Source organism: Balearica regulorum, chromosome Z (assembly GCF_011004875.1).
Source record: "Balearica regulorum gibbericeps isolate bBalReg1 chromosome Z, bBalReg1.pri, whole genome shotgun sequence".
NCBI classification, from domain to species: domain Eukaryota; kingdom Metazoa; phylum Chordata; class Aves; order Gruiformes; family Gruidae; genus Balearica; species Balearica regulorum.
The window spans coordinates 25686675-25713388 of NC_046220.1; the positions used below are offsets into that span (position 1 = coordinate 25686675).

Consider the following 26714-nt stretch of genomic DNA (forward strand, 5'->3'; position numbering starts at 1 on the left):
ACATTCTGTGAAAGTATCTTAACTGATTGTTTTCCTTATTGTGCTTATTGAACACTACAAGCCATTGATTTCTTGATAACATTATGCAAACTGAAGGCAGCTGCATGCATGTTAGCTGACAAGTTGCTGCAGTGGGAGTTGTACCTCTGGCACTATCACTCCAGTGACCAGCATCTCACTTTTGTATTATGTCTGGTCTATAGTAGTTGGATCTGAGCTGTTAATTTACTTCAGAACTAAAGTATTTCCCACATCCCAGAGAAATTCTTTAAGTGTTATTTCAGAAAAATGTATATTTTACATTTACTAAATCCAAAAAATTGAGACAAATCTTGTTACTGTTTTGCATTAGGAAACATCATCTCATTGAGGTGAAAGGCTATAAAATCATATTAAGGGATTTTTCCAGTGCCTGTTTTTCCCCTAGTATTTAGTCTGCCTAGTTCAGGGACAAATATATTTAAAAAACAGATGACTAAGGCAAATGTGGTTATGTATGCTCACCAATATATTTCGGTGTCCTAACATTGTGGTTAACCCACTTTTGCTAAGATTATGTGTGAAGTTTATCTGAGTGTAGTCTCACTAGCTAAAAGATTCCAGAGGTTAAATAGAATCATGTCAGATGGATTCATTAGTCTATATAGTTTACAATCCCTGTAGAAATAGAGTTTGCAAACAGATGCAGATGAAGTTGGCCTTACATCCGAACTTTGTAAATCTATTGGCAGTGAACATATATTCTAGGGAGATAAGCGTCATCTAACTACTTAATAAAAATGCAGGCAAGTGGGAAATGATGTGAAACCTATGCTTGGAAACCTGTGGAACTGGCAGGCATCTCTCCTAGTTGTTCTGACACAGGGAACTTGTACAGCTCCTAGTGGAACTATGCAGCTATTTGCATGGCTTTAAAGTTGCAGCAAAATCTTCTACCACTGACAGATTATGCTTTGGAGGCCTGTTAAACATTTAGCCGCAGTGAACACTAAATATGGCTTAGCAACAGGTTTATTGCTATATGAGGTACTATTTTCAGATGACTAGGTTCTATGTGTAGTATTGATCTGAACTGGCGAGCAGTTCAGTTGATTTAGAACAGGTTATTATATGCATTTAATTTCTGAAAATTGTCTCTGAAGTCTTGCAATGTACAATACCTATTGTTTTAAGAAATTATTTCTTTTAACAGTACTCATTAAAAACATTTTGGCTACATGACTGTATTCTCTAAAATCGAGCAGCAAACGCATTAACATAAGGCTTAAATTGCTGGGTTTTTTTTACTCCCAGTAGTGTTTGACATCTTTGAGGTATTTAGAATAAACAACAGGTAACAGACCAAAATCTAGGAGTTTTTTCCACTGATGTCCAAGGATTGGTTAACATAATAAAGTAACTCTTCTTCTATGGTTAATGCACTCCCTTCTTTAAGGTCTTCCAATGTTTTCCTTTAGTCAGTGGGGAAGATGCTTACTTTTTTGTTTATAATGGAACCCAAATAATACAGTCAAGTTTGCATTTTTCATTGAGATGAAAGAAAAAAATTCTTTCTAATTCAACTGTGTAATAAGGCCAGAGATATGGAAGAGGGCTGCCTACATAGCTGTCAAGTTATAGTATGTAAAAATGATCATTTTCAGCAAAAGCAATTAGTTTAGAAGAAGCACTCAAATAATTGGTTTTATACCAAATGATACTTACAATAGCTGGTAAAGCATTCCGTATATGAAAATTTTTCAGTTGTTCTCTGCCTTGAAATTATTAAGTAGAAGTAAACAAGCAGGAATTATGTTTGATGAGGAAGCTTCATACTTCTTCCCTAGCTTTGGTCTCCAATCCATTAACTTGTCTTCATCTATTGACTTGACAGCATATTAAGGCAGTGTGCTCTTCTTGAAGCTATGTTTGAAACCTGTTACAAAATTCTGGCTAGAACAGAATTTTGCTGCCTGCTGCTTCAATGGATTCTCCGCAGAACTTTTTGATACATACTCCAGAGCATGCTCTAGCTTTTAGGTAGTTTCTAACTGCATTCAAGATGTTGATTTTACTGTAGGACTTTGTATGATTTTGTTCCAGATAATTTCTCTAGGCATGTTCTGGCCTATAATTTAAATTTAGTTCAACAGCTAACTTCCAACAACTAGAACAGACAAAGATATTATAGTATCTCATTTTAACAGACTGATGATTTCATTCAGGGTCTCAGGATCCTGGACTTTAATCTCCCAATGAACCATAGAGTGTCTGTCTTTATAAGTGTAATGTTCACATTTTAATCTTTCTATTGAGTCTTTTTAAAGAGGGAGTGGGTGTCTGTGGAAGGCTTGGGGGCAGGGAATATTTCTAGATTTTTAGAAATGTTGAGCCAAGTGATGAAGCAATTGATTCTCTGGTGCATTGTGAATCTTTTTAAGATGTCTGTGCAGATTTGGTTAGTATGTTTATACACTTGTGTATCTAATAAATGCATGATTTTGTTTAAAATTAAGCATCTTTGATACATATAATATGGTGGATTTGCTGCTTTAAATGTGACAGTCAAATTGTCAACAAGCTCTTCCAGGCCTCTAATGCATTTATACAAAATATAAATGCACTTCTCTTGTAAATATACCTACATCAATGTACCTATTTGTTCATACTTGTGGTGTTCAGCCTTCTTTAATTTGTGGATCTCTGAAAATTTTCTAATGGAAATATGGGCATTCTAGAAATATGGATAGATTACTGCATGTCATATTTGAGTCTTCCATGGAGCCTTCAGAGGTATTGCAGATTCCTACTATCTGCAGAACATTGTTTGGAAAACACTGCATATAACCAACAAAAAGCTAATCTATGCTCATTCTCTCTCAACCAATTCATGCAGTCATAGATTGAGTGGTATTATAGAAATATGGATTAGTTCATTGTTGCATTTGAAAAATATGAAGAAAACTTTGTGTTATAAGCAAAATGATTTTTTTTCATGACAGATTTAGAGTGTAATTCTGTTAAAACTCTTAATCATCTTGGCTGTACTATTTTCTGTTTGTGTTATGCTGTCACCTCTGGCTGTTAGAAAGATAAATGGAATTTGTACCTAGTATAATTCAGACTTCTGCCTCTCCTTTACTGAGTTTAAAACTACAACCAAGATATAACTTGATATGCAACAAGATATACTTGAACATGACTGGATTAATTAAACAACAGTCGGTTGCTTACTATACTATTTATCAACCCTTACAAGGGCCATCTGTTTATGACATAGTTATGACTTGTCTCGTTTTAATTCATCTTCCCTTCTTACAACTTTCAGTGTAATTTTTCCCATGAAAACAATCTATTTTGTTTTGTTTAGCTTTTTGAGGTGGGAATAGGAGGAAAGGTTACTTTCTCTTTATCGAGACATCCCAGAAAGGGAATATTTATTTAAAACAATTTGATTTGCGTGAAAAATTAAATTAATTCTTAGACAAAAAGGGACCATGTCTTAGTGATGTACCTATAATTACAATTCAAGACTAAATTCCTAAGTTGTCATCTTAATGAAAGGGTTTCAGTAAAGGAATATATGTTATATTAATGGTACATGATAATGCCATTCTCCAATATAATCAGTCAGAAACACACTCCATTTCAAAAAAAACCAACCAAACAAACAAAAAAAACCAAACATGATGATGGATGAGCTGGGGCTTTTATCACTGAAACTGTTACATGAAAGTTAAGTGTCTTTCTCATCACTTTCACTAAAGTTTAGAAGACTGAAGAAGTGGTCTTGCAGTTTGGGGATTTCATTTGCTGGAATTTTCTGTCTTCTTAGAGGCTTTGGGAGTCACTTTGTCATAAAGTTTATGGAACCTGGAAAATAGAAGAGTAGAGAAACTTTGACGTCTGCAAATCTCCAGCTAGCTTTATTTTTTTCTCTTTTTCTTACCTTCTTTGTCATGGATCTATCATCCTTTGGATAGTAATAGGCCAATAGCAAGGGACAAGAGTGTCCACAGATTTCTTCTGCTTACAGCAGTTTGGTGGCAAAAAAGATTTGTGTGTAGATTAAGATCATCAACCATAATGGAGTTTATGTCTCCCAATATTAGTGAAAGTTAGCTGCTGTACATGTATGAAACTTTTTCTGCATGTGAATAAATAACTTTTTTTTTTCCCCCTTGAAGATAAGGCTTGCTTTAGTGAAACAACTTCGGTTTCCTGAATTTTTAATGTGGCTGTGTTGTGGAGTGCAGTGAAAGAGGATTATGGCTTCTGTTCAGTTTACCATTCTTCAAATTAAATACTCCATACACCTCTGAAATATATATGGCGCTAGCCTTTCAATGGCTTCTTATTTCCTGGGTGATTCTGCAACTTAACAAATATATGGACATAATTTGTTTGCCAAGGTAAATTATAAAGTAGGTGTATGGATAATTTTTAGTTATCATAATTCTAGTGTCACATGCACTGGAAATAAATCAGTTGTTAATAGTATATTCTTATTGTTCTTTTGGGTTTGGGTATTCTTTTGGGTTTGATACCCTGTTGAATTTTACTGTTCAGAGGAAGCACTTAGTTTTCATAATTACCTAATACAGTAGGAGCTATTATGTTCTTGAGTACAACTCTGAGCAACAAAAGGGCTGAAAGAAAAAAAAAGTAGCAGACAGAATTGACAGAAAATATTTGAAATGGCTGGCTTCAGAAGGCTGGAAGAAGAACAACCACATGTAGACTTATCAGAAGATGCTGTTACCTAGCAGTGTCCTGACTGATGTCCTAGGTAATAATGGATTTTACACAGTAATTTCTATGCAGCATCATATTTTTTTGAACAGCCAAAAAGTTTAAGTCCAAGGGTTTACAGGAGTAAGCCCAGAGTTCTTGCACAAGTACTGTTTTGGATGAAAAGAAGTATAAACTTTTTTTTTGAAACAATTACTGTCAAAATGATTGAAGACAGAGATGGGCAAAAAGCAATAACAACAAAATGTGGTGGAAGTCCATTTCAAGTTTGGGGACGTATTGTCTGCAATATAGTAGAACAAAAGACATCCAGAATAAAAGCAATGCTCACAGCTGAGAAAAACAGAGATATTGATCTATTGCAACGATCAGAATTATTTTTTTACACTACATGCACAAAGTTGTGTTCGGTGTTGAAAATTATCTGTAGCAGCACTGTTGATATTTCTGAGTAATGGTCACAGAAATTTATGGCTAGCAGAAAGAAAAGGAAAAAATACTTCTTTAACCCCTTTACAAAAGTTAGTCTTACTTTTTCTCTTCTTATTGTTGAAGAAAAGAGGAACTATGGATTTGAGCTTAAATGTCATTATATTGACCTTTTCTTTTTGTCTCCTTCATGCCTGGTAAGTAGTTTTTGTGAATGTATAATTCAACTAAATAGTAATACTTTGGGAATTTCAATAGCATGCAAATTAGATAGAAGTTTGGAAATAACTTACCAATGTATCTCCCAGAAGAAAATTTCCTTCATACATGCATACACTTGGAATTTCTTGACTCTGAATGTTTAGTGAGGACTGGGACCCTGTCACCCATACACCAAGTGGTCTGTAATGCAACATAGAATGGTACAGTCCATGTAAAAGCTGTCAGAGAACAAGCCAAAGAAGAGTGCATTTATCTGCTGAGATCATGTATCTGGAAATTTCAGGTATTAGCAGTTTGGCTTTCACTTTCTTGGTCCCTGTTATGCTAACACTACAACTGCTTACCCTTCTGGATTACAAAACAGAGAACAATTCACCACATTCTTCCTCATAAAATTCTAAAATTCATGCTCAAAAGTATAAATAATATTGAAAGGAATTATTCTTCCAGCAGAAAGGGGCAAATGTGTTTCTTCAGCCTATGTGACTGCTTACACATCAAGAATGAAATAAATGAAAACTTACAGTGTCATTAAAAACTTCCAAACGTTATTGAGTAATGTCACATCCACGATTTATCAGGGACCTTTTTCTTCTTCCCAAAACTTGGCACAGATAATACTCATAGACTTTGCCTATCATTTATGGCAAACTTGTATTTAATATGATTTTCAGACCTGCATAAGGGAAATTTAATACTTTCTGTATCAAAATTTTTTATTGCCATGACAGCACAAGCTGTAAAGAAGTGGCTGACACACAAATAGACTTTATTACTGAATCATGTAGCTACCCGTATACAGCTTCAGTTGACCTTATACCTGGGCCACTGTTTTTATCACAATTTGCAAAGAATGTATTTTTCGGTATTAAGGCATTCTACTTTTTGGAAAAATTAGTACCTGATACAAAATTGGAGAAGTTTTTACCTTCTAAACTGGTGTTGTCTGTGTGCATGCCAATTCTTTATGTAGCTAATTTGAAAAAATGAAGAAAGTTTTTTACTTCATAAAGACTTGATTTTTATTTCAGTTTTTTGTTTCTTTCAAACAATGTGTCCTGAATGAAGTTATTAGGTAAGTTATTGCATTCTTACATAATAACATAAAAGGGAGAAATTTTTGTGTTTATATTAAGCAACCAAAAGGAAAATTAATGCCCACTAAGCAACTTAGACAAGCAGTCACTTTAGCAAGTGGCATGGCTGTGCATTATTATTTTATTGAAATCGTATTTATATCATAAACTTGGAATTTTATTAGTATGTAGTACTAATAATTAGAAATTACATAATTAGCATAAATTTTTCTATATTTTCTGATCTGGTTAGATAAAAATTCCAGGTTTTGGCAGAGAGAAAAGGTTCTACTGTGCTGAACACTGCTCTCCTGTATATTTCCCAAGAAAATTGCCTTTATTTTAAGGGAATAGATAGATTCCTGAATGTGAAGTACACTGGAGAAATACTTCATAACACAAGTATTTTTCAAGCCCTTAGGAACTAACATTTTTTGTTTGCATTTCATCATGCTAATTATTGTTTAAAGAGTTCCTTAGGTGATTACACTCAGCTAATTTTATGAAGTTTCATTCTATTCATTATACAGGACAGCTAATTAATGGAGGAAATGTTCTTATTCTAAGATTGTGTAACCGTTCAGCTACAAACATCTTGCAGATGTACTGTAGGTGTCATTATTTGAAGGCACTTTGATGACTGCACTGAAATATTTTTTAAGAAATTACATATCAATTCATTTTTTTCATGGAAACTCATCTCTAGCTGTCATACTAGAATACTCACAACACATTTCAGATACCTAACAGGAAGGATCTTCAAAATGAGTTCCCTGAAAGTAGTTCCTTCATTACTTTTCAAGCTTGCTTGTGATGATTCACAGTATGGAACCTTTTAAAATTATCTTCATTTCTCCCTGTCAGTTGTACTCACTCTCAGCATCCAATTGTATTGATTTATATGAACAACCTCAGTTTCATTAGTCATAATGAAATTAATGGCAAGTTACATCACTGTTCTCGTGACTATGTTTTCCAAAGCAGAACAGTATAACTGCATTGGAACGTATTAAATGTTATGTTAACAGACACAAAACCCTGTGTTAGAGTTAATTTATGTTGAGCTGTGGAGTGATACATGCTGACAAAAACAGAAAAATGCAAAGTTGAGGCTGACAGTCTGTCCTTCACTGATTGTATAGATTTGTTGCAGCACATGCAGTATATAACTTCATGCTGTGATTTGGGACCTTAGCAACAATGAGCACAATAGGACACAGTCAGAGCAGTCTGTCAGCCACTGCATCAAATTTTATTGTCCTTTTTGGATGTCTTTAAAGATCTAAAAGATAATTCCAGTAATATACTTTAATTTAGCAATTTTAAGAAAAGTATTATATCAATTCCAGGGTTCATCAACTAGATTGTGTATGAAAGCATGTATTTCAATCTTACTTTATTTTTAATTAAAAAGTGACATAAGGTTACATCTTGACAACGGATATTATATATAAATAATATATATAAAATATATTTTGGCAAATATACTTGTGATTCTATTATGTATTACTGCACATCTGGAAGGCTAACCTGGACCTTGGAATTAATTGCATGAACCCTCTTTGCACCTTCTTCCATGGGTGTCCGGTCTCCTCTAATTGTGAAGATTCAGCTCTCCTTGACAAAATGCAGTGCTTGTACTTCTGCAGATCACTGCAAAGCCTTTAACAGCAAATGGTATTCCCAGAGCTGTCTTGAACACTCATGTACAAATGTACTCAGGCATAATTAGGTAAGTCTGCACAAGCTTAAGGCTGTAAAATAGATACTATCACTGCCTATATTCATATCATCCTGCCATATCCTCTCCTGTCCTGCTTGGTTTTCCCCCATCAGCAGTGGAAATAGAAACAACATTGTTCCCACTATACTTGGGCTGTATGTATTACTCCTGTGTAATTACATTGGCTGATGACTGTCTTCAGAAAAATGTTGCTGGTGGTCAGATTCAGTTTGGGAAGAACTATGTTGTCCCATAGCTATAGCTGTCCAAATGCTTTTGAATCATAGAATCGTAGAATTATTTAGATTGGAAAAGACCCTTAAGATCATTGAGTCCAACCATAAACCTAACACTGCCAAGTCCACCACTAAACAGTGTCACTAAGTGCTACATCTACATGTCTTTTAAATACCTCCAGGGACAGTGACTCAGCCACTTTTCTGGGCAGCCTGTTCAGTGCTTTCAGTGAAGAAATTTTCCTAATATTCAATCTAAACCTCCCCTGGCACAACTTGAGCCTGTTTCCTCTTGTTGTATCATTTGCTACTTGGGAGAAGAGACTGACAGCCAGCTTGGTACAACCTCCTTTCAGGTAGTTGTAGAGAACGATAAGGTCTCCCCTCAGTCTCCTTTTCCCCGGGCTAAACAACCCCAGTTCCCCCGACTGCTTCTCATAAAACCTGTGAGACCCTTCACCAGCTTCATTGCCCTTCTTTGGACACGCTCCAGCATCTCAATGTCTTTCTTGTAGTGAGGGGCCCAAAATTGAACACAGGACTCGAGCCTCACCAGCTCTGGGTCTTTAGAGAAAGTTCCTAAATATATTAGCCATATTATTAGTAGTTCCATAGATAAAAATTCATCGTGCATGAAGGGAAAACTAGTGTACGAAGTTGCTTTCCTCCAGTTAAATAAGGTAGAAATTCAAAATAATATCAAAGTATCTGAAAAGTAAGAAACAGTTGAAAGATCAGTGATGGTGCACATGCATTAGTTCGTCTGAATGCTGTATTTCAGACTTCTGGTTTTTAATGCCATGGAAATGTCGTAATACTATCTCAGTGAGATCACTAGGTAATGTCTGTTATTGCTGCCATTTTTCAGTTTGCTTTTCTAATATAAGCCTAAGCATATCTTCATTTCTTCAATATGTTTTAGACTAATTCTGACTTTTCTACCACCATCTGAATCTGAATAATTTCTTCTTTCTCTTTATGGACTTCTTGAATCTCCTCTTTTTGAAATAGTGGCTTTCAAACTGTCATCTTCAAGACTGTGGGAAGCAGCTGTTGGACCACTATTAAACACACAGGTCTTTTGCAGACAAATTTGACAATCAGGATGTATGATGGTTTATGGGATATGTTGGGTCTTGACATTGAAGTGGTTTGTTCGTTCACATTTTTACCAGCTCACTGCACAGCCAAATTATTACAGAGGTTCATGGGGCAAGAAAAATACAGTGTTTGATGCCAAATATTTTTTATTTTTTTTAGGAAAAAATGGGAAGAAAAAAAAAAGAAGACCCCAAAATAGTTCTAGAGGAAATATAATGTGCCAGGGAATGATATTCCAGGGCTGTAAAGAGTTTTAATAAAGATGTTAATATGCTATGTTATCATATATTCATGGATTTATGTGGGCTATACAGATATGTCTATGTATATAAGTGTAGGATTTTTTTTTGTTTCACTTAATTTCATTCTCTTGTCTACTCTTCTTTCAAAATGTGTTTTATTCCACAACACATGTTTTTTTTTCCATTCTGTTCAGTGCTGTTCTGTCAAGCCTTTATTCCTAGTTCGTAGGCATACAACTTTACAAGATTACACAACAATTCTAACCCTGTTGCATGAATCTCAGTGTTCCACTCTCCACTTACCATTTTGCAAGAAGACTGAGTAAGGAAAGTGAATATGAACTGGTTGACTTAGAATGCAGTATCCAATTTTTTCATTAAAAATAACCTGTATTCCTGTATAGAACTGTAAATACTGTATCAATATCTTTAAAAGGCATTGGATGTGTTTCTCGGAGTTAAAAATTGCCACCCACAGATGTTTGTTAAAGTGCATAAACAGTCTGTCTGGTGTAAAACCTCATGCTTTACACTATGTTTGGTTTTATTGCCTGTTACCTTTTGTATGTTTTGGTGAATAGTCAAATGCCTACCCTCTTGCTGAGTACTGAATAGTTGTACACTTGGAGTTTTACAATTAAAACCAAAGCTTTTGATAGCTGTTTTCTTCCATTTTTAGATTGTGTACCTAAAATTTTATTTTTGTAAGCAGTTTTTATCTTCTAGTAAGTATTTAATTGACTCCTTTGTCTCCATTTGATTCAATGTTTTATATACTAAAAATGTATCTATTGTATTCTATTTGTTGCTAAGTTCATAGAAACTTAAGAGTTGTTATACTGAATCATGGGTTAAGTAGTCATTGTTCTCACCATCAGTGTGAAATTCTTTAGTCCGCAACACAGAAGTAACATGCTGTCACGCATTTATTAGATCTTCCTCCAGTCTTCTAGACTCTTTGATGTGTAGTCTTTCAAATTGATAAATTTATGAACCCTCCTTTTTGAAAGAGCAAAATGCACAATTCCATTGTTCTGCAGTTTAGGACCTCTGTTTTCAACATTTTCCCTTTGTGGCAGACCTCTGTCACAGATGTCATCCTTTGTCTCAGCAAGTATTTGCAAACCAGCGAGCAGCCTTTTCAAAGTCAGTATTTATTAATCAGAAGAATACAGTAGCTAGAGTTCTTACGTGAGAAAGACAAAGCTAAATTTGCAAAAAGATATGTTCCCACATCATTTAGGATTACTTTCTGTCATTCTCCAAAGAGGCGCTCTCTTATCTTGGTTGATCCCACAATTGAACAGGCTAAACAGTTAAATTCCCTCGCTGTGAAAACTTCTTCTGTCTCTACCCTCTCTTACAGTCCTATGTGACTAAGAACTAACTAGTTTTGCTTTTTTGACAATCAGCATCTCAACATCCTGATTTTTATTTCTTCTGTGAAATTTGGACTTGCCAAACTCAACTTACTAAAAGTTTGGAATAATAGGAGATGGTTTATAACGGATTGTAATACTGTTAATTATATATTTACATGTTAAATATGTACAGTTATATACATATTATGTAATATGTTATAATTGTATATTAATAAATATATCTTTAATAAGTAATATACAGTGAGTTTTCTAGCGTCTGCCAGTTTATCGTCTCAGGCTATTCCAGCAAAACATTAAGTGAACTTTACCTCTGGTCTGTGTGTGATACTCTGCATTCTGTGACTGTCTCTATAGCCCCTGAAGTGCTCCAAGATCCAGCTTTTTCAAAGCATTCACAGAAGTTCATAAGCAGTGCATACGCTAGTTCTCCAAATGATGCCAGATTTCAAAAAAAGATTGTTTCTTTCCTATCTCTCTAGGTTAATGCATTGCATGTACCTCACATAATTCAGGGTTACAGCCTTTATTTTTAATGCTGTCTAGATCTGGGTTTTCACTATCATCACTCATGACTGTCATCTCTGAATTCCACTAAACTCCTGGATGCAACAGGAACTTGGAGTAAGATCTTTCATAGGTTAGGTACATGTTGTTTAAATAAGCTCAACCCGTATTATCTGTTTTGAAAAGATTCTATTTAAATTTCCTTGTATATCTCTTGTTCCTGTTTTAAGCAGTTCAGGTAATTGCTGGTGTCTTTCTTTACCCTGGCACAACATTTCTGTCTTTGGACTGGAAAAGGAAGCAGTCATCTTTAAAAGTGTATAGCATTTCTTCTCAATACTCTCCTGATTAAAAAAAAATAAAAAAATTACATGTCCCTTTTCCACAGAGTCAGTCATCTCATCACAGAAAGGCAATCAGGTTGACCACACTTGGTTTGCACATGGTAGATCTATGCTGTCTGTTTCCAGTCATCTTTGTGTCCTTCAGGGTTGGCTTCCAGGAAAACTAGCTCTATAATTTTCTTGGGGATCAAAGGCAGGCTTACTGTCTTCCATTTGCAATCAGACTATGTTTGTGGCAATGATGGAAATTACTTCTATGCAAAATAATGCAAAGAAAACAAGTTATGTTTTAGCATCCCCAGGCAGGTGAAAATAGAGCCAATCTGTTTTTAACAAGTTGGTCTACAGGGGCTATTTTGTCTTAAGACCATGGGGTTAAAACCAGCGGCTACTATGACTTTTGCAATCCATCTCTGAATTTTTGATATTTTTGTGAGAGGTCTACAGTCAAGACAGAACCAAATATACTGCATGCCTTTCAGTTTCCAGTACAAGTATATTTTTGCATGCTTATATTGAAGATTTTGGAGTTTTCTTTGTTTTGGTTTGTTTTTTGCTGTTGGAATGCATTGAGTAAAAGATGTTGTTGAAATGGCTGAAATGTCACAGAGCCTTTCATCTGCGCTGATAGAGTTTATGTAGAATAAAGATGTATTTAGCATCAATTCATTGCTGTCAATGTTGAATTTTCTTCTTTAGAGTCCTGTATAAAATGCAACAAACCATTTTGTATGATTTTGTCCATAACTTAGCCTTGTTCTTAGTGTGGACTTCTGGGTAAACAGCTATTTAACGCTTGTTATGTTAAAGATGATTTTGAAAGATCACTCTTTTCTGCTTTTGCAATTTCATTTCTAGTTTATGGCAGAGTTTTGCTTACATTGTAGGACAACAGGTAGGGTTTTTTTAATAACCTTTGCACAAATGTACTATTTTGTGTATGATTTTAGTCTGGCCAAATATGCAAAATGAAAAAATAAAACAAGCACTAAGATTAATTCTCCTTGGGAAATCATAGCCCTCTAATTGCTCCGTGTTTCAAGGGGTTTGAACTGTAGGACAAAAGTTGATTTAGCGATTGTTATTTTTCTATCTACCAGCTAATAAAGTTGGCATTGAGTACCAGCTTAATGGTAAGCCTATACCATAACCAAACCATAGCTAGGTAAATATATGCCAATTACTTTTATGTGTCTTACAGAAAAAATGAAATATTTACCTGTATTAAATATATTTTTAATTTAAAAAAAATATGTCTTTTCAGTTCCTTGGGACTTTTCTTGCCTCCAGGGATTTTCCTTAGGCTTCTTTAAGTAACCAGTGCTTAAAATATTGAGATTTTATTTTCAATAGGGAAACTAGAAATATATTGTTTTAAAATGTATGTGTTATTGCTTTCAAACAGATTTTTAGTCAAAATTACAGTAGTATCACGGAGTTTGCCACCATACTTCCACATAAAGGTCAAAATATTCATCCAGCGAGAAGGGATTTAAGCAGATTTCCTAAACTCTTGGAGAAAACAGATTTGCTCAAGGGATACAGTCTGTCTTCTTTTCATTTCCTTGAGGCATCTTATTAGATTGGTTTCCCAATGTGGTCATGCCCCTATATCTTTCTGCATTTTATTGCAGTCCCATACTTCATTCTCAAGAAAAGTTGCCCATAGCCACATATACACAAAGGTATAACAATAAAATTATCACAGGAGACCTCAAGCAGCCTGAGGCAGGTGAACACAATAGAAAAAACAAAATACACCAAGTATGTTAAAATGCAGGCTTGCCATCCAGAGAGATGATACAGCATTCCATTGGGAAAATTTTTCAAGCTGGGCAGCTTTTTTCCTAACCTTCTTCAGGATTTACAAAAGCTTAAGTCTTTACCTATTTACATACCTTTCTGGTAAGCTGTGTTCTCTGAGCACTTGCTATAAATATTAAAGTACCACTGGTGTAAAATATAAAAAAAAAAACTCCACTGACCAATCTCCCTGTTGCAACACTGCCACACCATGGGGAGAAGGACTTAATTGCTTCCCTGTCTTCTGATTACATGGATGTATGTACTGTAAGGGAAACTAGTTAAGGAATTAAGACTGACATTTGATTATGAGAAGAGTGAAGTTCATGGTTACCTTGTCTATTTATGTATTTACTTTTATTTCAAGGGAACTGCTCATACAGTTAAAACCAGGAATGTGTTTAAGTGCTTGATTATCCATGGGGTTGGTGGAGTTCCCTGGTAGACGGCCAGTTCTTGGACAAATTCTCTCTCTCTTGCTTTGCTGTTTTGCACTGAAATGTAGCTGTTATGTGAGGTCATAATTATAAAATATGATTATATGTCATACTGCATGTCAGCTGAACATGCAAAAGCTTGAGCAGAATTAGGCTTTTGGCTGGGAAACCAGGACAAACTGAAAATTTTTAGTGATATACCCATGGTAACCATCTTTGGTAGCAGATGAACTGCAGTGCTTGATGCATAATTTGTATTGGTATATAGAATCATAGAATGGTTTGGGTTGGAAGGGACCTCAAAGCTCATCTAGTTCCAACCCCCCTGCTGCGGGCAGGAACACCCTCCACCAGACCACGTTGCCCAAAGCCTCATCCAGCCTGGTCTTAAACACTTCCAGGGAGGGGACATCCACAACCTCTCTGGGCAACCTGTGCCAGTATCTCACCACTATAACAGTAAAGAATGTCTTTCTAACATCTCATCTAAATCGACCCTCCTTCAGCTTGAACCCATGACCCCTTGTCCTGTCACTACACTCCCTGATCAACAGTCCCTCTCCATCTTTCCTGTAGGCCCCTTCAGGTACTGGAAAGCTGCAGTTAGGTCTCCCTGGAGCCTTCTCTTCTCCAGGCTGAACAATCCCAACAACTTTCTCAGCCTGTCCTCATAGGAGAGGTGCTCCAGCCCTCTGATCAGCTTCGTGGCCCTCCTCTGGACTCTCTCCAACAGCTCACTGTCTCTCCTGTACTGGGGCCCCCAGAGCTGGACGCAGTACTCCAGGTGGGGTCTCACAAGAGCGGAGTAGAGGGGCAGGATCACCTCCCTCGACCTGCTGGTCACACTCTTTTGATGCAGCCCAGGACACGGTTGGCTTTCTGGGCTGCAGGCGCACACTGCTGGCTCATGTTAAGCTTCTCATCAATCAATACCCCCAAGTCCTTCTCCTCGGGGCTGCTCTCAATCCATTCCTCGCCCAGCCTGTAGTTGTGCTTGGGATTGCACTGACCCACGTGCAGGACTTGGCCTTGTTGAATTTGATGCGGTTCGCACGGGCCCACCTCTCCAGCCTGTCAAGGTCCCTCTGGATGGCATCTCTTCCCTCCAGCGTGTCGACCACACCACACGGCTTGGTGTCGTTGGCAAACTTGCTGAGGGTGCACTCAATCCCACTGTCCGTGTCGCCAGCAAAGATGTTGAACAGTGCTGGTCCCAGTACCAACCCCTGAGGAACACGATGAACAAACATTTATTTAGTCATCATAATACCATTATAAATTTGAAACAGGAGTAGATAAATTGTATAAAAAGTTGTATCATGGAGAGAGTTTTATACGAATGTTTTTTATTTAAGGCAGAAGCAATGTGAATTGTGAGCTATGATTCCTCTGCTGGGTGAGCAAAGCAGCAGAGAACTCAAGCAGTGATCTCTTCAACTACTCTCTGTAGTTAGAGCATCAGAACATCTTCTGACACATGGAAATAGGATTAGGCATGTTTTTTGGTTCTGCACATAACAAATTAGCTAAATTGGAAGACCTCATGTAATTTGCATGGCAGATTACCATCAACCTCATCGATGCAGGGGGTAAACACAAATCCTATCTGTTAGTATCATGTGGGCAAAATTATTAAGCTTTTGCTTATGGCATCAAGATTTGCTTTGAAGAATCAAATTCTGTTGCCCTGATTCAGGGGAAAAACTGAAGTCACTGAAAAACTTTCCAAAAATAAGTTTTTATAGGTATGCACTTGTAAAGAAGAGCCTTTTCTATGTATAAGCGATATTTATGTTAATGAAATATTCAATAGTGTAGAGGACAATATTAGCATATATGTTACTATTATAATTTGTAATGATAATGATATATTAAAATTAGATGGCCGTATATTGTCTATATACTCAACTGTATTTTACAGTTGACAAGTGTTTGTGTCTAATTGCAGGCTAATTTAGAAATGCTTTTCCAGAAATCACTGGAAATGGAATATCAAACTAATTTTGGTGACTGGTGAAGCTTCAATGCATTCAAATGTTTATAATTTATCCTCATCGTTTACATCTTTCTCTTTTGTTTCTAACGCAATAGAATAGCGTAAAATGAAAGATAGAAAAGGCCATTTAAATTGGCTTGTTCAGTCTGTCTTGTACAACATTTTCTTTGTAGCTACTCCAGAGCTTTGTCCACTTGTATTTTAAATAACTCAAGCAGATGAGAGTAACTCCGTAACTCAACAGGAGAATATGTCACAGTCCACTAGGGTGAACTGTTATACCATTTTCTTAACATCTGAATGTATAGTTTTCTTTGCTAATTTTCTTTTTATTACATCTGCTTATTGCAATTTTAACTCTCATAAACTTTTTCCCCCTTTTTTTTTTGTACATTAGGCTCTTCAGGAGCTAATGGTGGCTGTCAAAGCCACCTTAATAGCTTTTGGCTATATAATAAATAAAAGATAATGGAAAGTTCCATAAGAAGACTATTACTTGGTAATACTTGGTTGACTGATTTCTACTCTGTGTAAAACCCTTAGAGAGGTTGGAAATTTTGAATTCTAATTCTTGGACATTTAAATGCTTTTGACATTAATGATAAAAATAACTTAATAAACAAATGCTAGAATGTTTTTTGCATGAATGCATATATATGTGTAATGCCCTGGTGTCAGGGTGATGTCAATCATAATCAATTTTTTAAAACATTTCTATCCTGTCCTCACTGAAGGCTGACCAAATGTAGTGCCTTTTACATATGCAATATGTTAGGTGATGACAGGAGAAAAACAGCAACACAGTTAAACAGAGGTTTATTTTCAGTTAAATTGAACTAGCAATTTATTAAGGAAGTACTCTATTCTGTAATAGGTACATGTCAATAAAAATATGTGTAATTGGATGTAATTCTGCTTAATACACTAGATTTCCAAACAATTTTATTTGGTAAAATTATGCAAAACCCGGAGTACTTTTTTTTCCAGATTTAAAGATACATTAAAATTGAGATTGGGCCAAATTTAGGTCATTCATACCAAAAAGATGTGCTTTTTTTTTTTTTTTTTATTGTAGTGACCTTATACTTGGAAGTGGTCATAACTAAATTATAAATATTAGATTACTGAATTTTTTAACATATCAGTGTAATATCTGTTTCTGGGTTTTGGGGTTTTTTTATATATATATACAAAATCAAGGAGGAAAGCCTCAAGATGATATACTGCCAACTATAGTTTCCCAAAACAATCCTGCAGAATAAACAGAGCAGTGTCATCCCTCCGGATTTTGTTAGATGCAAGAGCTCAGTGCCTGCCTAGGTCAGGTCCAGAAGCAGTTAACGATGACAACATTCACATTGCAACCATTGGTTTCACAGTTTACGTACAGTAAACAGAGACCTTTCCCCTTTAAGGCAGTCATTTCTGCCTGTAGTAGCAGATGCATTTAGCTATGTCAGTTTAACTTAATCAGTTTAAAATAAAATGAGGTTAAATTACTATTTGTTTTTAATGGTAGTGCACTAAGGACAAAATTTGTCTTATTTTTCAAACTATTCCAGCTGATTGTCTAAAAGATGCTACCTCTGCCTACAAATATAGTCCTGCATATGTTCTTTCACCTTCTCAGCTACAACAAAGTACCATTACAACTGGAAAACATTTTTGCTTAATATAGCTCAAGGCTGTGGGGGTATTTTTCCAATTCCAGTTAGAGACACTACACTTTATCTTCTGCTGTGTAGGAACTGTGCATCAGTTGATTTCCATTCCACCAACCTACCACTGGAAAAAGAAATATGAAATCTTGCTTTTGCCAAAAATAAAGGAGATAATTTTAAAAAATAAGATAAAAGAATTGGATACATTGTTAAATATTTACATACAATGAGGTGTCAAAGCCAGTATGTTTAAACTACATAGTGGATTTTTGTGTACCCACCTCTACTTACTTTCAATGTATCATGTTCTTCTGTTAGGTCACTCACTATGTTTTTAAGCCTGGTTGTCATTACTATTGAAACACACCTTTGACTGTTCTTTCCTGTTGATTGTGCTACAAGTTCCTAAGTCACACAATCCAAACTTGCTTTGTAAGGCTTTTACTGTATGTTTTCTTGTTAAATTACTGCCAGGCTTTCTGAGAATAGCAATGTATTCTGGTTATTGTGGGCAAATACAGAGAGGAAGAAAAGCTGTTTAGCAGCACAAACATTTTCTTAGCTGAAACTTGTTGCTTAAAGTATTTTGCTCATGCAAGCAGAAGAGTTGTGTGTACTCAAGACTTCTAAAAGAACTCAAGGATTAAATAGCTGAGCTTCTAACTGCACCATGTAATCCTTCACTTAAACCTGCTTGACTACCACAGGATTGCTTGGCAGAGGTATTTCAAAAAAAGTTTCAAGGAAGATCAGGAAAATATTAACTGATGAACCTGATGTCTGTATAAGGCAAATCAGTAATAATGCAGAATACAATTAATTAGTGAACACATGAATAAATATGACATATCTGGGAAGAGTTGGCACAGCTTTTGTTAAGAGAAGTCGTGCTTCACAGTTGTGTCAGACAGTGTACTTTGAAGAAGTCAGCAAGGAGTGAGGAAGACCTGGTTGATACAGTCAGCTGGGATTTCCAGAAAGCATTAGCAAAGGAACTAAGCAGTCATAAAAGGGGAAGTCCCGGATCAAGTTTTAGGGCAGGTTCAAAACAAACAAGGGAAGGTGATTTTTGAAAGAGAAGGTAACTGAACTGAGGGACTCCTTGCCACAGGATGATGTGGAGCCTAAAAGAGTTTGTGGATCACAAAACTGATTAGATGAACTTACAGAGGTAGAGTCATCAACCCCAGTTCAGAAAGTCCCTGACCACAATTTTTTTCATGTGGGGAAAGTGCTCTGGGCAAGTATTGTTACATTTTCACCTGTTCTCATGGCCTTTCTTTATCTCCCACTGTTGGGTGCTGAGAGAGACTAAATAGTGTATCTTTTCTCTGACCAAGAGAGTTCTTGTGAGGGTGAAGATGCACACACTGAAATTTTCTGAAAATATGTCATTGGTGTTTTAAAATGGCATACCCTCTATGTCTTTGATAGATGTACTGTTTCAATATATGACTACAGTTTAACATTGTTTACTCTTGTCAAAATATTTGGTTTTCCAGAAAGATGTCTGTTAATCTGGGGACAAAGAATTGCAAAGATACAAAATGAATATGTTATTTTCTACTAGCACATGACAGAATATTGTAAGTCTTCAGCCTTCTGTAATGCAGTAATTGATTTATAGTGTCATTTGTAATTAAATTAGAAAAAAAGTTGACAATTGTTCTTACATATTAAAGAATACCCAGCTATTTAACACTGCTGAACAGAAAATTAAATATGTGCATATGACATTAGGGGGCTCTCTAGGAAGAATGGTTAGGGTTGAGACAGCAGTGAGGAATGCTGCAAAGGAAAGGCAGCAGTCTCTAATCTAAACTATACTCCAGCCATGGTTAGCCTAAGACATACCTGATGCAAAGATCAGACACAGAGATTGATTAAAGCATGAAATTTCATTCAATTATTTACATATACATGAATGTGGAACACAAGTGAAGACTACAGATTAACAGTTGTCTGAAAATCAGTCTGGAATTTCTGCAAAATGTGTTCATTTAGAAAGCCCTGCTCCCCAAATGTCACAGTTGGAATTGTTTTGTTTCCATTCCATTTTTTATGTATCATATTGATACATAACGTCCTGAAGGTTTTTTAATTCCGTTTCGCATTGTTCTAGTAAGTATTGTTACTTGTACCAAAAACCATAGTGGTTTCATGGTATCATTAAAGTTGTGTTCTGGCTTTCCTGATAATTGACAGAATAAAGTCATGACAATGTAATCTAAAAATCATACATAAACACTTTGATTTGTGGAAATTTACGTATGCTTTCAAAATCCCAGGGATGATCTTTTTCATTCTTTTACTACTTCAGAGAACTAACACTAATAGCAATTGGCTGTTTAAAGGATAGATGTTCATAAAACAAGCAGTGAAGGCCAGTTTTGCAAAGAGACTTCATGATCTGTTATTTGATAATTATTTTGTAACTATTTCAATAATTATTATGTCCTTTTTCCATTATGTAAAAGGTAAAAATATTTTTATCTTTTTATTAAAAATCTATAAAACGTACCTGAGATTTAATTAAGATCCTAGTCTAGAAATTAAATACCCCTCAAAATTACAAAATACAGAGAGTAACATACCAATGAATTAACATTTTAAATTATTTTTGTTATAAAATTGTTTTCTATTAATATTCAGTTATAAAATGGTATATATGAATAAGAGAGTCAATCTTTTATTCTTCCAATTTGTTTAATATGTGCATGTGAAGATACCTGTGTGAGTTTTCATGCTTTAACCCATCTTTAAGCCCCCATTTAGAGCAGCTTCTTAGACTAATAGTACTCAGGTTGCATTTTAGTCTTGGGCATTCTGCTTACAGTATAACAACCTTTTTTGGTCTTTCAACAGCATCATAGAATCATAGAATGGTTTGCATCCCCTACTTTCTAATCTAAGTCTTATGAGGGAACTCCCAGAAATTGTATCTCTAATTTCCTTTAATGCCTTTACTAGAAGAATTCTTCACCAGTGTGATCTGATGATCTTTCATGTTACTGCCATAAAAGTATTCTTTGCTGATTTTCTTCTCTTTATCAGTTTTTTGTGAAGCATTGAAAATGACAGAATATGATTGTAACTTTACAAGAACTAGCAAAAATATTCAAATACAAACAGTATTTGAAATTTTGTTTAACTGGCAATATTCTAATGTAAAGGCAGGCTTTCAGTATTCCTGCACTACTTCAAGCCTATAACATTTTGTGTGGAATTACAATAATCTATAATTGCTATATCTTTTGTTATTGCAAAATACATGCAGAAAGTTTCTGTCTCTCTTTCTATAATTTTTATTAAAGTGATACTTTAAAAGGGCTCTGTAAAAAAAATGGCAACGTTTATGTTCTGCTATACATATATTTATGTATTTGCAAAATTAGGACTTGTTTTCTAGGGATGTACTGGGAAGAGAACAGGAAGTTGGTATTGTCCTACAAAAATTAATGAAACCATAATGAAACTACATAGGTGATTGTATCATAAGTTCATCATGTCAATTACAAAATTCAATTATTGTTACCCTTTTTGGTGAACTGCTGCAAGGAAGAAATTATGTACTACTGCACTTTCCACAGCTTCTGAGAACGCATTTGGCCTCTTTTGGCTTTTGTCTGCAAATCAAGTCCATCTAAATATTTATAAATTATCCAATTATCCTTACTGCTGTCTGCCATCAGTGCAGGTCTTTGCAGAGCTACTGCACAGTCAGGTGGGTTCTTTCTCTCTGCTTCTAGATCTCAGTTATACACTGATTAGCTAAAATTGATAGCTGGCATATCAAGAGCTACCAGCTCTTCATAAGTCCCTTTTTTTCTTTTTTTTTTTTTTTCCTTTCTGAGAGTAGGTGCTGTAGCATGAACACAAGTGGCCCACAGCTGCTGAAAAATCGTGCCTTTAAAGATATTTGCATTATTTGGACTAAGTCACTCATTCATCTTCCTTTTCAGCAACTGCATTATAACTACAGTTAAAAGCTGTAAACATCCTACCCCTTGGCTATGGGCAGATGGCTGACTTCAACACTAGAAACCTTGGACTTTTCTCTTGAGCTGAGAGTGTTGCTCATTTCTGTAAATAAATCCCAACTTGACTTAACAGTTGCCGAGCTTGTATTTTCTGAAATGTGTTCTAGTCCATGTGACCAAGGTGCTAGTGATTTGTGTCCTTTCTGTCGTTCCACACTAGCCATGTCATGGCAAAACCTTCCCAACTTGTTCAGATGCCTCATGGTTTCTCCTACCTACCATTTTTCAGTCCTTTCAGAACTTCCAGATCCTCTTTCCTTTCTTTTTATAAAAGTTCAAGTTTTTGTTTTAAATCCTTCTGGTCTTTTTAAATTTATTTTTTTTTAATTGGAAAAGTGTTTGTGAAGAAAACATGAAAGTGAGACATATCATTGTTATTACATCATCAATATAAACATTGGGAAGCAGACGCACTTTTTGAATATAGTTGTAAAATGTATGACATATCTGCAGGTTTTCTAAAACCATTTTTTTTTATTGACGCAGAATATGTCCCGTTATTCTCTGTGCTGTTTTTGCAATATTATTTTGCTGAAATAAAAAAAGTGTTAATCGCATAAAAACCAGTTATTTTTTCTGAAGAGTGAGGTAGAATTGTTTTTATTCCATAGTTATTTCAATTTCAATTAATTGATCCTTGATCTTTCCAAAAAAAGTAATTAAAAGAATTCATATAGAATATCTCTACTAACTGGTCTATTTGTCTTGAGTGATAGACAGAAAAATATATAGGAAGATCTGTTTATCTATGTGTTTGCATATGTGTGTATTCCTAATTTGAAGAGACAGCTATTTCATATTTAAAAATGCTGAAATACAAGATCTTTTACAAGGTACATGACAACTGCTTCTCAGAAGTTAATTTCAGCATCATTTAGTGTATAAACAGAACTGAGTTTACCATCTCCACAAGCTATATAGTTCATATCTTTAATATCTTTACAGCTCTGATAGCCATTGGACGATACAGCATGACAATAGAGACAGTGGATGTTGGCTGGTGCAAAGAAATCACAGACCATGGAGCCACCCAAATTGCACAAAGCAGCAAGTCTCTCAGATATTTAGGGCTGATGAGATGTGATCAGGTAAGGAGCATTTCCATGAACTGGTGCTTCCTTCTAAGTGCATGTGAGAGTGACTGTTCGTGTATGTATGTGTGAGTGAGGGAGGGACAGGAAGATTTATGTTTTTCTGTACATACAGGTTTGGTATTCACTACTGTGGTAACTCTTTTAGTGTACTGTGTTCACATATTTGGCTTAAAAAGTATCTAGAGAACTAAAAAGTGCATTATAAATTTTTGCTGACATGGATTTTCAAAATACACCCACAGGCTACACCTGCAGCCTGAGGTGCTCACAAAAATTTTATGTAAAATCTGCCCTCTGAGGGTTGTGAATATTTTTGGCTAAAAAGTGATTGGTATGTCATGTCATTATTATGACAGACTACTTTGGTTTTTATAAAGAAAGAAAAAAAAAGAATAGAATAATAACAATATTTCAGTGTTACTTCCAGAGTGATTTTCTATATGTCTTTGTTCTTGCTCACATATAATGGTTTTGAAAACACAAAGGCAAGGATTTGGATAAAACCATAATGCTAAAATAAAAAAAAAATACTTAATTTATTATATAGCTTTCTTACTTGGAATATAGTAAGAATGCCTGTAAGTTTAGCACTTTATCATTAGAAGAAGAGAGGAAAAGGCAGTCCAGCTCCACCTTACCCTGTATATGGGCTTCAGGAATCACGTCTCTGTTGAGAGAAGAGAGATCAAGAGGCCTGGGAACAGAGCAGAAATAGCTAAAAGTCATTGGGGATTCAAAGTCTCTGATCTCAACTCTTCAAATGTATCTGCAGGGATTATTTCTTTTCCAGCCATCATGAATGAAATGTCCAGCTTGTGATGCCCACCACAAGCATATCTCTCAGGCGTGCAAATTTCTAATTAGATACAGCCTGTGGAAACACAGGTTTTTGGTCTAAGAAACTTCATGCTCAAACCTTGCCTTGCATCTCTAGCAGTGCTTTATAGAAGACAGTTACAAAATCCAGTATTTCAACTGGCAAGGAATAATAATTTTCAGGTCAGTTGTAAAGTTAGAAACAGCATTTTGCAAACCCAGCCTTAGTTTCCAGTTTGAGGGGAGGTTGAGCACTTTGGAAGAATTGCTCTGTCTATTAAAGCTGACTCCACTTAATCTCCTAAACATTAGTGTTTTATAAGAGCCAATAGACGAAAAGAGCATGTGAGTGTCTTTGATGGATTGTGCTAAGATTATGTACTTAGAGAATGTTCAAAAGGTTACTTGACCTTGGGAATTAGATCTGATCCTGAATCACCTAGTCAATTTTACACATGTGTTTATTTTGTGAATTTAGCTAATGCTGAACAATCAACAAGGATCTAATAAGTGCAATAATTTCATCCTGTCTTCAGCTGTTATAGAAAATCAATGATCTTGATGCTGAAAACAAGTTTTACTACCTCATCAGTTAAACTATAGTTACTACAGTCTGTATTCCTCTAATTGCTGGTTAATGCTTTCCTAGTTTGTTACAAAGGATTATATACTATCTTTTGTGTTATGAAAGTCAATTGCGAAAAGGAAAAAATATTTCTTGAGAAAACTTCAAGGAAGATAGAAAAGCAGTGTTGACTGCATGCCTGCAAGTGTGTGTGCGTGTGTGTACACACATGCCTGTGTGCATGTATATGAGTATGCAAAGTATGGTAGCTAAAACTTGTTAAGAAATGAGTAAATGCTGTTACAGCAAACACTGTAGTAGTTGTACTACCATTGGGAATTATTTTTTTGCTTGCAAAGGCTTGATGAGAAAAATAGCTCCACAGACAGAATGAAGTAAGTATCCTTGACTTAAGAGTTTTTGGCAGCTAGAAGATGCCAGCTCCCTTTTTCCACTGCAAATGAACAGAGAAATTACTGAACAAAGTCATGTCTTCAACTGTCTCTCCCCAACATCATGCAGAACTAATTTTTTCCAGTGGCTGCTCTATTAAATTAAAAATGTCAGTGTCCGGCACATCATTAAAGAGAATTCTTGGGTGGTGCAAAAGGGTTTATTTACATGCCCCATTGACTGAAATTCTTGTGTTGGGACTATTGTCAGCTTGCAGTGAAGAGAGGGTTAGAAGATTTGCCCTTTCTAACTAGCCTTCCTTTACTAAGGTACTGACTGTTATGCTAGTACCAGGTAGCATTTATGGGTTTTTAGGAATTCCCAGGCATTGGAAGGGAAGTTACATAAATGTAGTTACATAAGGAACATATGTAAGTAGACTTCAAATGGTTACCACTAAAATACTGTTTATGACCCAGGCTTTTTGGAATTTCTTTGATATGCGGTTGACATAAATTAGAGGCATCAAGGGTCCTCCCAAGAAAGATCAGAGAGGCTGCAAGCCTGGGTAAAGGCAGGCTCTGTTTTATGCCATTGATTATCTGAATGCCTCCAGGCAATGTGTTTAAGTAGATGCAGAGCATTATTGATCTACACCATGAAAATAATCAAATTATTCATTTCTCATCAAACTGCTATTGCCATGACCTTTCTTTTTATCATGTTTCCTACCATCTAACATGCATACCACAGGTTTTTGCCTTAAAATAAATGTCATTGTGTTGAGAAGTCTCATAAAAAATGCTGACTTTACCATGAGATCATCATAATGAGGGCATAGATTTAAGTTGGAAGTTTTCTAATAAGCATTTTAACACTATTTTTCCAACATTTAAGTGTTGCTAAATAGCAACATAATCTCTATTTACGAATAACATACAGAAAAAAGTCAAAGATTATTACATGCTGAAAGCTCTTCCGAACTATCCAAAGCATAAGTTTGGTTTAGAAAACATGTTTATGCTGAGATACACAAAATCTAAATATTCTTTTCAATGTAAAAATATTAGAGGCAAGGTTACTGAGCAAATGTCTCTTCTTTTATTTCTAATTTTCCCTAGCACCTCAATGACTTAGTCAAATTCAGATTTCCCTGCACTACACAGCAGTGGTGTCTGAGGCCTGGAGAGAGCTCTGAATGAACCAGTACTTCTGGAAAGGCGGAGGGCAGTGTGAACACACGGTCATAAGTCCTGATAGCAGCTTAACTGCCAAAGTACAGCACCTTGTCCAGGGAAATTAGCACTCAGCAAGACTCATGAGATACTGTCATACAGATGTGGTAGCATTGCTTCCATTTCCATGAGTACCTCAGGAAATGCTAGCTTGATTTCTACAGGGTCCTGCATTGTACAGCATAGGTACAGTGAGACATGTACCATTAGTTTTCTGTATCAGACAGGCTCCTGAGACACTATGATCAAGACCTCCAAAAGTATTTAGGCATTCAGAAAGTAGACCCTAAATATTTTTAAGTACCTATATTTTGGACAAAGAAATTCCCTAGTTGCCTGCATACAAACATCAAAACGTACTCAGAAGCAGTTGGACCCTTCTCCCTTCTGATCTCTCACACGTTAATTGGTATCAACTGTGTGCAAATATGTATTTGTGTGCGTATGTATGTGGAGGTCTGTACCGGCATATGGCAGCACTTGGGACTGCACAAGTTATGTTTCATAAAAAGGAAATGCCATTCTGAGTCTCCAGTTCCTTTGAAAGCAGTAAGAGATAAAATCAGTAGTTATTTAAGGCCTAAGCAGGACATTTTAGATTTTTTTAATTAGAAGGACATAGTATTTCTGTTTTGCATTCTGCTGTTACCGCCTGTGTTGGTGCTATGCCCCACTCCCAGGGGC

At 35.7% G+C, this 26714-nt stretch overlaps 1 protein-coding gene across 1 annotated transcript in view; it reads left to right on the forward strand.

Annotated features, from left to right (window-relative positions):
- Positions 1 to 26714, forward strand: part of FBXL17 (F-box and leucine rich repeat protein 17) — a 305442-nt gene that overhangs the window by 265246 nt on the left and 13482 nt on the right. Inside the window, exon 8 of the mRNA XM_075739644.1 lies at positions 22873 to 23015. Within this exon, the coding sequence (XP_075595759.1) occupies positions 22873 to 23015 (143 nt within the window). The remainder of the gene's footprint in view (positions 1 to 22872; positions 23016 to 26714) is intronic.